The sequence below is a fragment of the Sander lucioperca genome, chromosome 10 (genome assembly GCF_008315115.2).
Source record: "Sander lucioperca isolate FBNREF2018 chromosome 10, SLUC_FBN_1.2, whole genome shotgun sequence".
Taxonomy (NCBI): domain Eukaryota; kingdom Metazoa; phylum Chordata; class Actinopteri; order Perciformes; family Percidae; genus Sander; species Sander lucioperca.
The window spans coordinates 31,372,009-31,387,802 of record NC_050182.1 but is presented as its reverse complement, the minus strand read 5'-3'; the positions used below and the strand labels follow the sequence as shown (position 1 = coordinate 31,387,802).

General features: G+C 39.2%; 1 protein-coding gene across 1 annotated transcript; it reads right to left on the bottom strand.

Annotated features, from left to right (window-relative positions):
* LOC116049222 (transcription factor E2F3) lies at positions 1 to 14,524 on the bottom strand. The gene is made up of 8 exons (XM_031298670.2): positions 13,932 to 14,524; positions 11,515 to 11,635; positions 8,552 to 8,682; positions 8,165 to 8,253; positions 6,936 to 7,094; positions 5,278 to 5,392; positions 4,568 to 4,709; positions 1 to 4,233 (listed from the first exon to the last, which is right to left on the bottom strand). The coding sequence occupies exons 1-8, from the start codon at positions 14,211 to 14,213 to the stop codon at positions 3,938 to 3,940; spliced, it is 1,335 nt and encodes a 444-aa protein (XP_031154530.1). The 5' UTR covers positions 14,214 to 14,524; the 3' UTR covers positions 1 to 3,937.
* Positions 14,525 to 15,794: the final 1,270 nt, after the last annotated feature.

Below are 15,794 nucleotides of genomic sequence, written 5' to 3'. Positions count from 1 at the left end.
TTTTCATGTTCATATTGCCTTTATTCAAATTTTCAATTACAAACACCCAGAGTACAAAAAAAAAAATTCATTTATCAATTTATCCTCCCCCCCCAAACAAATACAACTCAATTCCCCATTTGACATGTTATAGAAATTTGTAACTGAATAACACACATCAAAAACATCAAATTAGTTTACCTTAAACATTCAACAGCACACTAATACTTTCACCCATGCATTCAAATTGCGTTGTGATATTACAGCTCTTTTTTCTGTAATTAGTGGAAACAGGCAGCAATATCATAATTTTACAGTCAATTCTTTCCTATGAAACGGTTAACTTTTCACTGAACCTTTACAGAATATTTACCGATCAGTATAATGTATTTGGTAACAGCTTAAGAATAACCATAGGTAAATAGCAGGAACAAGAGTGCTGTTTCAATCTTCACTAATAGTAAACACCACATTTAGCCTAATGATACTTTTCTGTAAGGTCTAATCACACATCAGAATCACTCATTAGAAATGAAGGAGCTGTAATTTTAAGTCACCCATAACACATTTTTCACACTCACTGGCAATGACACTAGCTTAAGCGGTGCATTAAAATCTTTAACATTCCATTAGAAACCCATGGAAAGGTACAATCTTTCCAAAAAATCATGTTTCCATTGTGTAAAAGTGGATACAATATTGTGACCAGATTCTGGTCGCCTGAAATAGATGGAGGAAAATATAATTACTTATTTGAATGGTTTTAGAAAATAGCACAACGGTGGTTAGTGAACCAAATGGGGAAATACATGGGCTGGATTTATCCATGCATACAAAATACACTGATATAAATATGCTTATAGGGAAATTGTATTGTCTATCAGAGCATTTCTGTGCATTTAAGTCAAATTTTACGTTCACTTGCGATGGTTTATATTATATTGGGTTTTGATTTTACATAGTCAAAAAGCGGTTTCAACGGGCTTCAATACTCTCCATGAAAAAGAAAGTCAGAAAAAAAAGTTCCAGACTCCCTCACATCATTCCAAAAATAAAACGGACACACAGTGTCACAGAAGCAAAAACCCCTACACACTTCAGTAGAGGACACAAGTCTGATCCTGGTTCAGTGTATATAGACATAGCAATGTCTCCTAATGGCCAGTAAAGGGCAGATAGGCTAACTGTGAAAGAATGACTGCATGTATGCATTATTGAATGTGTACCACTTCTTGGGTCTAAGAGAGGCTCTGCATGTAACAAAAAAAAATGACACTAAATAACTTAAGAAAAAAAAAAAAAAAAAAAAAAAAAAATCACAAAAACACAAAACCAAACAAATATTGCAATATTGCAATTTGTCCGCTTTTCTACTCATCAAATGTGCACCCCTAATTCAAATTTAAGATGCAACAACATGAGACCGATTTAAGAGCAAAGGCATACTCATATCAGGGTAAATAATACAAGGCTAATTTCTAAGACAAAGGGGAATTCAAAGACTCATATACGCTGGCATTTACCTCTATGCCCTATTATTATTGTCACACATTAAGTGAGAGGTAGCCTACAGTACCTTGTGCACTGAAAAATTTAGAAAACTGTACATCATATTACACATGGCAGGCTTACTCTTTAGGAAGCTTGATCTTTGACATAACTCACACATGCTGCAAACGCAATTACTCAAGCGCACATCAATCAGGTCAGGGAAAAGTTTACAGTAACAGCAGCAATATTACCTGCGGCCGCAGGTTTCTTTAGATTAAAAGCCAGGGTTTCAGAGGAAATGTTTGTTTTGGTATTACCAGGGATGTCATCAAACACAAGAAGCGATGGTGTTCCAAATACCAAAGTGAAAACACAACACATCCCTACAGCTCTTGGTTCACCAAGTCCTCCAGCTGGCTATTCTTGATTAACCACTGTTTGAAGACTCAGTGGCCAAAGACAACAGTATCACCAAGCCTGTTATGAAACATGGCTTGTTGCACTGAATTTGCTCAATTTACGAAACAGGGTCTTTTTTTTCTTTTCTTTTTTTTTTTTTAAATATCCTGGTTATGGAGGGGGGGAAAGCCCTTCATTGCATGCTGAAGCCTAAATTATTTTCTTAATTTCTCGTTGCTTAGGTGACCGTGATATTAGTTATTTCTACAGTATTAAAATCCATTAAAATTCAACATTTATTAAACCTAAAAAGATGAATATGCGCCTATCCTGTCTCCTACACAGCTTCAGTACACACCGAGTAGGTAGTGTGCTTCGATAAGTGGTTCAAATTTTACTGATTAGCTCGAAACCACAGTATAATTTCACAGCAACACAGACTAAATGAGGAGGCATTAGCGTAAGTTTGGTTATGGCAGCTTCTGCTGATGAAGATGGAGGGGACAGGCAAAAAGCAGCAAGAAAGTGGAAATTTGGGTCTTGATTTCACCAAGTGTCAATAAGAATATGAGTTAGAGATGATATTTAAGTTTGGATATCAGGTGTTTATGCTTATCCCCACATTACCCAGGTATGATGGCTGTTTGTGCTGTTAGCACATGGGTCATGTAATGTTAAACATCACAATACCTGTTCCCATGTTGAACATTTTTGTATTCATCATGTACAAAATATGAGATTGCCCACTTGATGAGTAGATAACAGGCTGATCAGCTAACAAAGGTCCCTTATTAAATGTACCTATTAAATCCATTTTAAATATGGAGGACATAGCACAAGATACATTGTGTACAAGGGGATTTAACTAATTACTAGCCATAAGGCATACTGTAAGTATTCTGTACACCTAAACAACTTATTTATATGTCTCATTTTAGAGCATTTAGAGTACACACTCTTATTTCCATTGCCATTTTCCTTTAACACTGGATAATTGTCATGTGCACTCCAAAACAGTATATGAACTTCCTTGGAGCTCTTAACACATCTAAATAGTGCTTTAATGTACAAAATACTCATACTTTTAGTAACTGTATGATTATAAGCCCAAATAGCACAATAGGAAACCTGACAAGTGTCTGAACAGGCAGGGACAAGATGGGTGACCAAAACCTCAGCCTGCCTAACCTAACCATAGGATAGCAACAGTAGTCATGAATGCTGTGTATCAAAATTGCCCTGTTTTCATTTAATATTCATTTTAATTCTTAAAACACCTACTTAACAGTCAGCAGTATGAACCTTCAAACACAGATCATTGGTGCAATAGAAAGCCATCAATAGCCCCCACAGCACTTGGCATTAACACATCTGGATGAATTTTGACATCTGCCAAGAAAATGCATCACTAGGAAACCACAGATAAAACCGCTCCTTTTCTTGCCAAATCGCAGATTTACAGGCCTGTCAAATCCTCATTTGCATTATCCTTCAAGATTTAAACAGTAAGCACAGTCTACTGATAATTTTGGGTGATCCCATCTGTGCATCTTAGGTGCACTTACACTTGGGTGTCATGCTAAACCCAAACCAATCAACCACAATGTGTGTTAATGTCAGATGGTGTGGGGGTGTTTTCCTTCGAGCTGTTCTTTGTCCCGTCTTTGTTGTCCTCACTGTACAGTGATGTAATGTGAACCTTGTGTCATACAGAGAGGTGGATATCCTTCCCCTTCCCATTTATACTACCAAACAGACAGCAAAGGCCTTAAGATGCCCCCCAACAACCAGCTACACTGGAGGCTTTACATAGCCTGAGACAAAGAGTAATGGATATGTATTCCCATTGACCGGTCGTGTCTTTGTGTGAAATCATGCAAGGCCATTTATCTCTCACACCATGAAAGAACATGGCATTTAGTCCCACTGGGACTGAAAAAAACCCCAATGATTCCTTTCCAGCTATTTAGAATTGGCTTCCACTAACTACACAGTCACAGGCATCAAAACCTTCACCGATACTCCATCTCTCTCCCATGCACTTAAACTGAGTTTGTAATAACTAATGCTAGCTGCACAGGAGGTCATCCAGGCCAAGAGAGGGCATTTTATCAAAGTCACAGGCGTCAAACAAGTCGCTGATTCCCTGGTCATCTCCCAAACCTAAAAGGTAGTCATCTTGGTCCAGAAGAGGCGGCCCAAGGTTTAAGAAAGGCCCCAGGGATAAAGGGATCTGGTCTTCTGTCTGCTGGAGAAGACTTGTGTAAGGGGACGAGATGGGGGAGAGAGTAGTGACGGAGACTGCTGAGGAAGAAGAAGGTGGAGCCAGGGAGGGGATGGAAGAAGTGGTTGTGCAGGTGGGACCTGTGAAGGAAAGTTGAGTCAACTAGTTATTATCTTTGCATAGTCAAGGAACCATATCAACATAACAAGACCATGTTGGCCAAAAGAGTAATCATGTTGACCAGTGTTATGGTGCTTGTTGTACCAGCGAATCAGTGCTTGGAATCAAAAGTTGCATGGACACGTGCAAGTTGTTCATTGAACAGATCTTGGGTTAACTTGGGTTGGGTGGGAGGGTGGCACTCAAAACCAATTTTATTCTATTACGAGTTTAGCTAAGCATTGCACACGTTGCTCTTTGTTTGTAATAAGGTCTAAAAACATTCATGCACACCTATGTCTATCTGAGACAAACCTTGAAGGACTTTGAGGAAAGGTGAGTTCCCATTGATGTCCATGCTGCCATTTTTTACAGGACTCCTGGGGTCATTCTCCTCATCTGGGCACAGGAGGACTTCTATAGGACCCTTAGTGCTGGTCAGATGGATGGACAAACTCTGGAGAGAGGAAAAAATGTATTCTGATAGGACTGCACTTGATTAGAAGGATGGACAGACTTAATTGAAAAAATTAAGAACAGACTACGAGTCTCTTTTCCATATGCCCTCAACTTATAAATGTTCTACCAACATATATACACGAAAGGTACTGTAGTCTGTACATGTAATGGTGTACCCAAAAAACTGGTAACTCGGGGGGAAATTGATGCACTACATTTTGCTGCAGACCATGACACTGCTTTAGTCACTGTCATCCCCAAATGCCTGGTAAAACAAATCCTCAACACCAACCCTAGATGGGTCACCTAAACTGACTGCAACCTCCACAGCTGGTGCATTAATGTCAGGAGAAATGCTATGTCCGTTAACAAGTGGCTAGAAAGAATAGCAGTGTTCCTGCATTACTTCACTTTTCTATGTTTACACACTGCAAAAGCATTGTGAAGCTGTCAGTTTTCCACTTAGAAGCCAAAAGACCACCAACCATAGAAGAGCAATAAACAGAAGTTTCATCAGGACAACAATGACAGATCCACCCTGTGTGTTTTTGTGTGTGTACACATACCTCATCAGGGTCTGGTACTTCTAGTTTGGTGTCTGTGGGCGCTTTGACAACAATAACAGTCTGGTCTCTGAGGTTTCCCAGCTGTTTGATGTCTTGGTACGTTACATAGGCATATGTGCAGATGAAAAGGTTAAAGAAATAATGCTACAAGGACAGTACATATTAATACTAAACATACATGTATATGCAAGCCGGAAAATGCTAACTACATGATGACAAACCTCCAAACTGCTGAAGTGATTGCTGTACCATGCATCTACACATGCTGGTGTTTTAAGCTTAACATGTTAGGCACCATCATGTAAAATAAAATTAGGGCTGCACGATATTGGAAAAAACTGACATTGTGATATATTTTTTTTTCCTGCAATAGATATTGCGTTATGAAATAAGACACATTTTTACAAGATGACAAATAGCTCTATTTGGAAATAATAAATCATTCTGGACTACTGGGGTGATTTTGTAGGGGAGTGCATCTACATAGAAAATAAAAATGAAAAAGGAACTTTTCTTATGTGAACCATTCTTTGTTGAACTTTTATGCTTTACAAACACCAAAGCAAGTAAGCGCTGTGACTACTCTTCTGAAGTGATTTTGGGGAGGGAAATTAGGTAGTTAAATACACTCACATGACACCATTGTATTCATATAATACTATCAATCCAGGCTATAGTTAATGATATTAATAATGCATGCATGTTGCTTCCTCTAAATTTCAGGTTGTGGTCGACTAGTGGGGCCTGCTTTGTTTGTTTGATAAATTGATTGATGGTTTGCTGTGCATGCAGAGCCTGCATGTCACACAATTGCAACAAACTGTGTATCCAAGAACACATACATCAGTGTAAATGTGTTATATCAGACACAGACTTCTGTTGTAGATTGGTGTTACGTTTCCAGCTTCGTGGCTCCGAACCGTCACGTTAGTTGGAACAGAACCCTTGTATCTTTAGGTTAACTATATTAGCTTTAGCCTGGCTGATAGCAGCATTCTGGCAACTCTGCTGTGAAAAATGGCCAGGAGACGTCGTGATAACGTTCCATTAATCAGGTGATTTATTTTGTCTTTGCAGCAAACATAAAACACTGACTACGGTAGGGTCACTATGAAATACCTATGAAAATTATGTTTTTTTTTTGTTTGTTTTTTTAAACACACACACACACACACACACACACACACACACACACACACACACACACACAGGAGAGCCTTACTTCCGAACAAACCCCGTCGGACTAACGTTACGTCACATACACACATTGCCCACATGGCCACCTGTCTTAAAGGGGAATGGTCGGGCGGTAACAATCATGTAAAAGGAGAACGGTGAAAGTTTACTTTTCTATCAAGCAGCAAAACATTTGTAGCGTTACCATTGCATGTCCTGCAATGTGACTATCGCACATCGCGATGTAGACGATGAAACAAAATATCGTGCAGCCCTAGCAAAAATCCTCATGGTATCACCTTGGCCTCACTGTGAGACAGGAATAAGCATGCATACAAACAATTTTACACCTTGATCAATTTGGTGAGGTTTACCTGCAGAACTATGAGAACATAGTTACAGGAAGTTTTTAACAATATAATAAAGTGGCTAGGAACCATTTTACCTTTTGGATGACATGTCAACTAACAACAAAAGGATATTTCTGGTTGGTTTGCAACTCGCTCATGTGTCTCATATCCAGGCTGCATCTTTGGATCAGTTGTTCAAGCCTCTGCTCTTCTTCTCCCAGTGCAGAAACTTCTGCTGTTAGTCTCTGTCTCTGGCTCAGTGCCCCCTCTACCTCCAACAGACTACAGCCCCTGTGAAAGTGAGAAGAGTGAAGTGCGTGTATTTAAACAGATTTAGTACTGGCTCAGGTGCTTCACTTGCCCCTTTATTACTGCCTGCTTAAACAGCATTTTTTGGTACCACAGATTTGTGTTTCAATACTTAGGTGAAATCTGCTACTTGGGCGGAGTGATATGATTGCAGCACCTGAGAAGCCTCGAGCAGAGTAGCAGTGCTTCACCTTTCTGAGAATATAGTTCCCAGTTTATATACGGTTAGAAGATGGCTGTGTCTCATGTGACGTTATTTGTACACGCTGTGACTATACAAATCACAACATGTAAACAGGAACATGTTGGCGTTATTTTGTCACTTATTCGGAGCACTAGGCTAGTTGGAACCTGTTACCTCCAGGATCTGTGCTAGGCTAAGCTACCGGCGGAGCTGTCTGACAGAGTTACAACATGCACGGAGATGAGAAGGGTATGTATGGACTTATCTAACTCTGGGGGTTACTGTGAATAAGCTAAAGTCCCAATAAGTCGGCATGTTCCTTTAAGTGACTAATATGGATTTATTTCATTTTAGCAACATCTAAACTTAGGCCAACCACATTACATCCAAGACAGGAAAAATCTGGGCCTTAACTAAAAGAAAACAGAGATACTGTATATCATAGAAAAGTTTAGAACAGTCAGGTATACTAATATTTCTAACATATAGCTGTTACCACGTATAGTGGTAACAGCTTGCACGCAGCCTCCTTGTGCTCTACAGAACAAGGAACAAAATCAGTTTATATGCAAAAAAACAATCATAACATTTTTTTTTGCCACACCAACCCAAGATACACAAATATTGTCTGAGATGTTAAAGTTTTTAACTCCAAAACAATGAGATAACTCACAAGATGGAGGAAGACACAGGGAGAAACCAAGAGAACTGAAATGTGTCACATTATGTTCTCAAATCTGTTCATGATGGGATCAATTAGACAAGAGTATAAATTCAAGTGGGTACTCGGATCGGCAGGTAAGACAAAATAATACTCTTAAAAAGATATAAATCAAGTATTTGAGTGTTAAGAGTGGTGACCACTTACATCCACTGAATGTTGTTCTTTGATTTCTTCTTGATGAGGTGAATGCCTTCTAGTACATTGGTGATATCATACAGCCGCCTTTTCTGTACCTAAATGTTGAGGAATACATATCTCATCAGTTACCAATTTAGAGGTTGATTTTGATGTGTAAATTACCAATCGTAGCAAAACAAAAATACCTAACACACATATCCAAAACATTTTCAATGCTTTGAGCAGATATTTTTGCTTAAGATGTCCCTTATACATTTTATTATCCCTCCCTTTAATTTCTTGCATCACTAACAGGATTTAAAGGAGAAATGCATCAACTGTAAGGTAGGTTTGCTTTACATAACCCTCCTACCACCGACACCCCCTTTCTTTTTTGTTTTGATCTGAAATTACCTGTAAGGTTTCAGCAGCGAGGTTGAGGTCCAAGACGCCATCAGAAGACTGGGCAAGGAGGTCCACAAACTTCTTTGTCAACAGGCCCAGGGAGGTGTCATACCGAGTCTTCTCTGGTGGAGACTTGGGTGCTATGGTGGAGGAACAGAAAAATAAAGGGGAAAGGACAATGTATTTCAGCGACGTGATTAATTTATGCAAGGAAAGTAAAACATAAAACTTCCTAATAACAGTTTTACTTGGTAGGAGGAAACCCAGGTAAATTGTGGGTTTGTCCATAATGTGAAAAAGTTAAACCGACCACAAGACACCTATACTCACCCTGACTTCCAAAACCAGCAGTAGAAAAGCAGCAGAGGTGTCAGAACTAGGGCTACTCCCTCTTAGTCGATTAGTCGACTAATCGGTCGTTTTGGTCTTAGTCAACTTAGATTTCTTTAGTCGATTAGTCATGTTTTATGCTTTTTTCATGCTGAATGACTTATTTCCAAGAAACGTACGAGCACATCTCTGGCAAACAAGAATTAAAGTGGTGCTTTTTGACTCTTTGCGGAGAAACTCAGATTTACAGATCTGTCGATTAAATCAACTAATCGATTAGTCGATTGAATTGATTACACTGATGCAATAGCCAAATATCATGAACACAAACACTGAGGTACAGATTTTGTTTCCGTTTCAAGTTCCAAATATAGTTCAGTAGACTGTTCCCGGGGCCCGTTTCAGAAAGCAGGTTCAGTGAAAACTCTGAGTTTGTTAACCCTGAGATGAGGGAAACTCTGGGTTTTCTGTTTCAGAAAGAGAGGTTAATCAAACCTGAGAGAGGGGGGTAACTCCAACCCGTTTCAGAAAGAGAGGTAACTTAACTTCAGAGTAGGGCTGGGCAATATATCGATATCATGATATGAGACTAGATATCGTCTTAGATTTTGGATATCGTAATATCGTAATATGACATAAGTGTTGTCTTTTACTGGTTTTAAAGGCTGCATTACAGTAAAGTGATGTCCTTTTCTGAACTTACCAGAATGTTCTAGCTGTTCTATTATTTGCCTTTTCCCCACTTAGACATTATGTCCACATTACTGATGATTATTTATCTAAAATCTAAGTGTGAAGATATTTTGTTAAAGCATTATTGTCAACCCTAGAATATCGCTGCAATATCGATATCGAGGTATTTGGTCAAGAATATCATGATATCTGATTTTCTCCCTATCGCCCAGCCCTACCTCAGAGTCAGTTACTATGGTAACTGAGCCTGTGAACCTAACCTGGTCGGGAGCAGGTTTTCTTCAATTAACCTCGAGTTACAGTTTGTTATCTGCATGAATATAAAAAACAGGGTTGGTTTATTAACTCTGTTAGGCAGACTATAAAACTATTTTTTTTTCTGAAAACATGGCATTTCCTTTTGTCGATGATCCCGTTGATGAAGAAGCTGTATTACTTCGCAGGGAGTTAAACATACGTCGGGAGATGATATTGAGGCTCCGACTATAGAGGCATTTTCTTTTCCAGATACGAGCCTTCCTATTTGAGCGGTATCGTTTTTCTTCCCAGTCTATCAGTTATGTAGCTTACATAACCTTATCCGTCCTCATATCACTAACGTCACCCATGGTGGACATGCTCTTACATCCCAGCAGATTCTTTGTGTTGCATTACGTTTTTTACAAACGGAGGTTTTCTTTACAACATTGGTGATGTGGTGCATTTAAGTAAAGCCACTGTAGCAAAGCGCCGTCAGAAGAGTGTGACTCGTTCTGAAACTTGTTTTAAACGTTTTTTTGTAGTGTTCCCTGGACACGAACCAGTAAGAGCCATTAAAAAGGAGTTTCACAGTATTGCGGGTGAATGATGTAAACTCTTTGAAATAAAAGATTATGAATTATAATTCTGTTAATGATTGTGCAGCCTCAGAATGGGATTAGTAGGCCTAGGACTTTTTCGCCCACAGGATTGCACCTAAATGAAATAGCTTATAGGTTTAATACTATTTCACCAGTAATATTATACTTATGATTAAATATGATATTAATACACTATATTGGAACTCACGCATTTACTCTTGCAGCAATTTTCTCCCACGCAAATTCTCTCTTTTGCAGCAGCCGCTGTGTTGCTTTTTAAACGAAATATATGTTCAAACTCGTTTGTTTATGGTTGTTACCATGGTGAATCGTAGTATCATGGCTCCATTCATGCTGCCTTTTTATAGTGGTGGTGCACGCGCTTAACTCTGAGTGAACCTACTCCGAGTTGATTGAACCAACTCATATCAGCTGTTCTGGAACTGAAAACTCAAGAGTTTCCCATCTTTTTTGTTTGTTTGTTAAACCTCTTTCCTGAAACGGGCCCCAGGACACACATGCAGAGAGTAAACAGAAATTAAAAGGGCCATCATGAAAGGGCATCTTGTTGTATTTTTTATTATATCCATATATATAGATTTAGCCCAATATCATTTAAATTAGGTAGCAATTAGGAAGAAAGTTTTGTCTTGTTTGAAAATGTTGTGTATGAAGGACATGCACGCAAAAAACTAAAGCAACTTCTTAGTGTTTTTGAATGTGTGTGCATTCTGCATTTCAGCTCCACTATGTCTTGTTCAGTGGAATTCACGGGATTGCATTTAAAATTGTTTGCAATAACATTGAATGTCTATAATTCTCAAACAACTGTGAAATGACCCTGGGTCAAGGGCTGGGTTAAACTCCATTCCACTTGAGAGTGAGAATTGAGTGGATCTTTAACCCTTTATGATTATGTCTGGAGCATCATAATGTCCAATGTGTTCAGCTCAGTGAGAATCTTTTTTTTTTTCTGTATGAAGTTGCTGCATTGAAGCTGATTTTGTGTAAGAAACTTTGTGTTGACCGCCTCCAGTACAGGATGACCCTGTATCATTGGGCTGTAAAATTCAGGTTACATGTACAAACAGAATGGCGAGGGTTTCTTACTTCTAGGTGTCTTTAGCCGTGCCCCATTGGCCACCACAGACCCTCCTCTGCCTCTTGGAGTCCTGGCTGGTTCTGACTGGTACTGGTGGTCTGAATCATCGAGGGCCAACCGCCTTTTTGCCTAGATGGACAAATATATACTGTTAACAGCACATATGGCAGTTTTGGTCATTTGGTAGGCATCTCATCTTTGAAGCCACCAGGAATTATGCATGATGCTAAATAAATTACTTTCATCTTATGTCTCCAGTGTCAGTGTCCTAAAACATTCACAACTATTTAGAAAGTTAATAGAAATACAAGTAATTTTATAAAGAAGACAAGGTGAGGTATTTGGTCACTGAATCCGAGGCAATCATTCTTCTGTTGTCTTTTCTATTTCAGTTTTGACAAGAAAGAGCCTATTTTGTTCTATAATTTCTGAGGTGGATCAGTCAAAATGATATTCATGAAATAGTTCAAAAAACAAGATGTTTTTTAATCAATATTCCAGTGTGCCATGGAGAGACTGTTGGTCTTACGATGTTGCGCAAAACCAATGGTTGTGATTAATTCTCATCTGAACACATTGGCCAAGACAAACCCACATAGCTTTAGAGTGAGTCACACCCATGGAGTTGATCACAGTTATGCCAATAAAAAAGCCAATACAAGTACACTTATAGCCCCATAATTAACCCAACTAACTTTGAATATTACCAATAGGAGATCCCAACCTACTGTCTAAGGATGTAAAAGCCCATTTGCTGTACCTTAGTCACCCATTAATCAAAACTAAATAATGCCATTTCTGAAGCAGTGTTGAGAGCTTAGTCTATTTTGATATAATCTAGTGTTTTAACAACATACATCCACATTCATCTTTACTCCAAAATTACAGGTCACCAATGTATAACCTGTCAGAATCAATTTCTTCTATTGTAGTACTTGTGTAGGTTGACAAAGGTGAGGTCATTACCTATGGTTTCAGCAATAGTAGACATTTAAATGTCTGCCTCATCACCACTGCAGTACTTGACACCATGTTTAAGACCATTTTGGCTGTGTTCTACATTCATTTATAATGCAAATGTTGAATTACCCAGCAACCATTTGCTGTTTCTTCAGTGGAAAACTGAATATTTTCACCAGCCTAAATTGGCATTCTAGTCATTACTGTTACATGGCATGGTGACTTAGCGAATAGTCTCTCCAACCAGGGACGCTTAAAAACGTGTATGTTGGCTAGAAACCATCCTGTTTTAGTGTCTGAGCAACACACCAGTACCAGAGAGCTGGTCTACTGCATTTCCCTCTAAAACCCATGTAGACGAGCAGTCAATTAACACTCATTAAGCATGTTATGTAGAGTAAACCCTATAATTTAATTAATTAAAACACTTTCTTACTTAATTTAGGCCAAGTCTGAGAAAGAATAATATGCCCTCTGTTGACAGTCAAAATGTCAGCCATTTTATATCAGCAAGCAGCTCCCCTCACCCCCTGCCTGCTCATGGCTACAGCCTGAGATACAGAGGCTGGTTTAGGTTTAGTTCATGAAAGATGAGTAGCCAGAACAAACCAACACCCTGAATGCTGCTGAAACTATTTTGTGTGGTTTGTGCAGGTTGAAAACACAGGAAATGTGCAATCAGTTCAGCAACAAACTCCAGTTTCACTTCACTTGGCATGAAAGGCACCATAACGTTACACTTTATTTGCAAAAAAAAGAGGCACATACAACACTTAACAAAATTAAGGTCAAGGCCGACAACGAGTAATGTCCTCTGATAATTAATACTGCTACTAGCCTTGAAAGCTAACACATTTCCAAGCTCCATCCAAGTTGGCTTGCATCTTCATAGACGAATGGAAAAAATATCTATCGAGTAACGTTAACTCGAGTTTCAAAACTGAAGTGCAGCTTTAGCTTATAAGCTCATGTCTTTGCAAATTAGGCACTAGTGTCTTGTTTGAAAGACAAAAAGTAGCTAACTGAGAGCCAAGTAGTCCAGCAATCCCCCCAACCCCTAAATTAGGGCACCAGCAGCAGCCACTAGGCCACCGCTAACGTTACTCATCTCTTACCAATATTTCCATCTGGCTGCAAGGGTGAAAGCGGTCTCAAAACACCGTGAAGTTAGCATAGCCCGCTATTAGATGACATGTCTACGTGTTTTGTAAACCCCAAACTAACTTAAACTCGACGTTTGCTTCCCTACGGTCAACATAACACTTAACCAACCCACTTGGATAACTTAGCTAGCTAGCGGTAGTTAGTTAGCCACCTCGCTAGGTTGAGGGAATGCCCTGGCTAAGCAGCTAATGTTAGCTGCCCGAACAACAAGCTTGGCTAGCCTAGCAAGCTAACATTTTGTCGTGTTTGAGGCTAGTTGTAGCAAGCCAAATATGTTGAAACGAGCTGTATAGATGATTACCGGCGGTCTCCCCAGAGCGGGTCGTTGTCCTGCTCCGTTTGCTGCAGCTTGTTGTGGAGTTGTGTAAATGTTGTTTATCTGAGGTTCGGATAAACACACATTTGATGTCTGTGTAACGTTGCAAGGCGGTGGGGTGGTTATTATTTGGATATACGTAGCGTTGGATTGACCGGGGTTTAAACGATCCGTGAGAGTTGTTAAAATGATATTATTGTCGAGAGGAGAGCCCCCAACCCCCGCTAAAATCACTTTGTCCGGAGCCGAGGAGATCCCTCTTCTCATCTTGCGTATTCGGGGTAACCCCTTTCTTGTCTCAGTACTTTCAAGCCCGTATAGCTGCTAATCCGCCGCAAAAATTACAAAAATAATCAGACCGAAGTAAAGATGACAGTCTGATTCATCGACTTTTGTAAAGTATTTTTCCTTAAGAAAGTGCATTTAGGCAGATGCAACGGATTAAAAAGTAGCGCAACTCTCGTTTCCCCGATTTAGAAATGGCTTCAGGAAACGGCCTGATGAATGAAGGGATACGGTTTACGCGCTCAAGAGCCCTCCCGCGAAACTCAGATTTCCCGGGAAATTTTCAAACGGAATTTACATGACAGACGCTATTGGTCCTTCAGAGAAAATTCCCCACCCATATTATAGCCGTATTGACCAATGACAGCTCAAGATTAGGTGTGCCACGTGTTCATTGGCAGTTGTAAACAGGCAGCGTCACCTGTCACGCCTTGCGTGTTCCCTGAGAGGACGCTAAGTGGCGCAAGTGATCGGTTGTGCTGAAGAGGCAGAGTGAAGTGAAATTTTCACTCTTGATTTAATGTTCGCCCCCTTTTTTAACTTGAGTTTTGTGGGCCCTTGTACATCAGAATGACAAGATAACCTTTGGGCATTAAATACTGACCTCCTCCAAGATAATAGGTTACTGTGATATTGTTATTGTAGCAGTTGGTAAAACCAGTTAAGCAAAAAGTGATGACAAAACTAAATACAACTTTAAAAAATATGATGAAATAAAAAATGCTATATTTTCTTCCTAAAAGGTGGTTTAATTTGAATTTCAATATTGTTAGGTGGTATCATGTTTGTTTTTGTGCATCATGTTTTCTTCAGAATCAGAATCAGAAATACTTTAATAATCCCAGGGGGAAATTATTTTTGTTACAACTCCAGATATACAAACAACATATACAAACAACATATATTATCCAGACTTTAACATATATATTAAAAACAAATATACAGTAATAATATATAAAAGATCAAATGTACGGTGTTAATGTGCAAATAGTGCAATAAAAAGAGAAATGATTGTCTATGTTTGAGAGATTACAGAGAGGGGGTGTTCGACTCTCCGAGGGAGGCGTTGTAAAGTTTAATGACCACAGGCAGGAACGATTTCCTGTGGTGCTCTGTGGTGCATCTGGGTAAGAGGAGTCTTCTGCTGAAGGTGCTCCTCTGCTGGGCCAGTGTGTGTGTTCACAGCTCCTATGGGACTTTATATGTAATCCCTTGCTTATTTCATGCAGAGCATTTAAAAAAAAAAAAGTTTTTGCACTTTTTTGCTTCTTTGTTTAATCAGCGCTTCTAATTTTCAAACTTTCAAGTGCATTTTTTAACTTAAAGCAAACCTTACCTGTGTGTGTAATCATAATGTTGACAACAAGTAGAAATTAACTTATCAGAAGGGCAGCTTAGCATTGTGTCTAATTCTAATACTACTGCCTACTGTATGTTTTACATGGCTAGAGTAGGCCAGCAGTGACCTGGTTAACTGTAGCTCAGACTCACAGAAGGCAAATTACAAAAGTATCTGCCTTTTAATTAACTTAAAGCTGTTAAAAGGTTTACATTCAGTGGGGG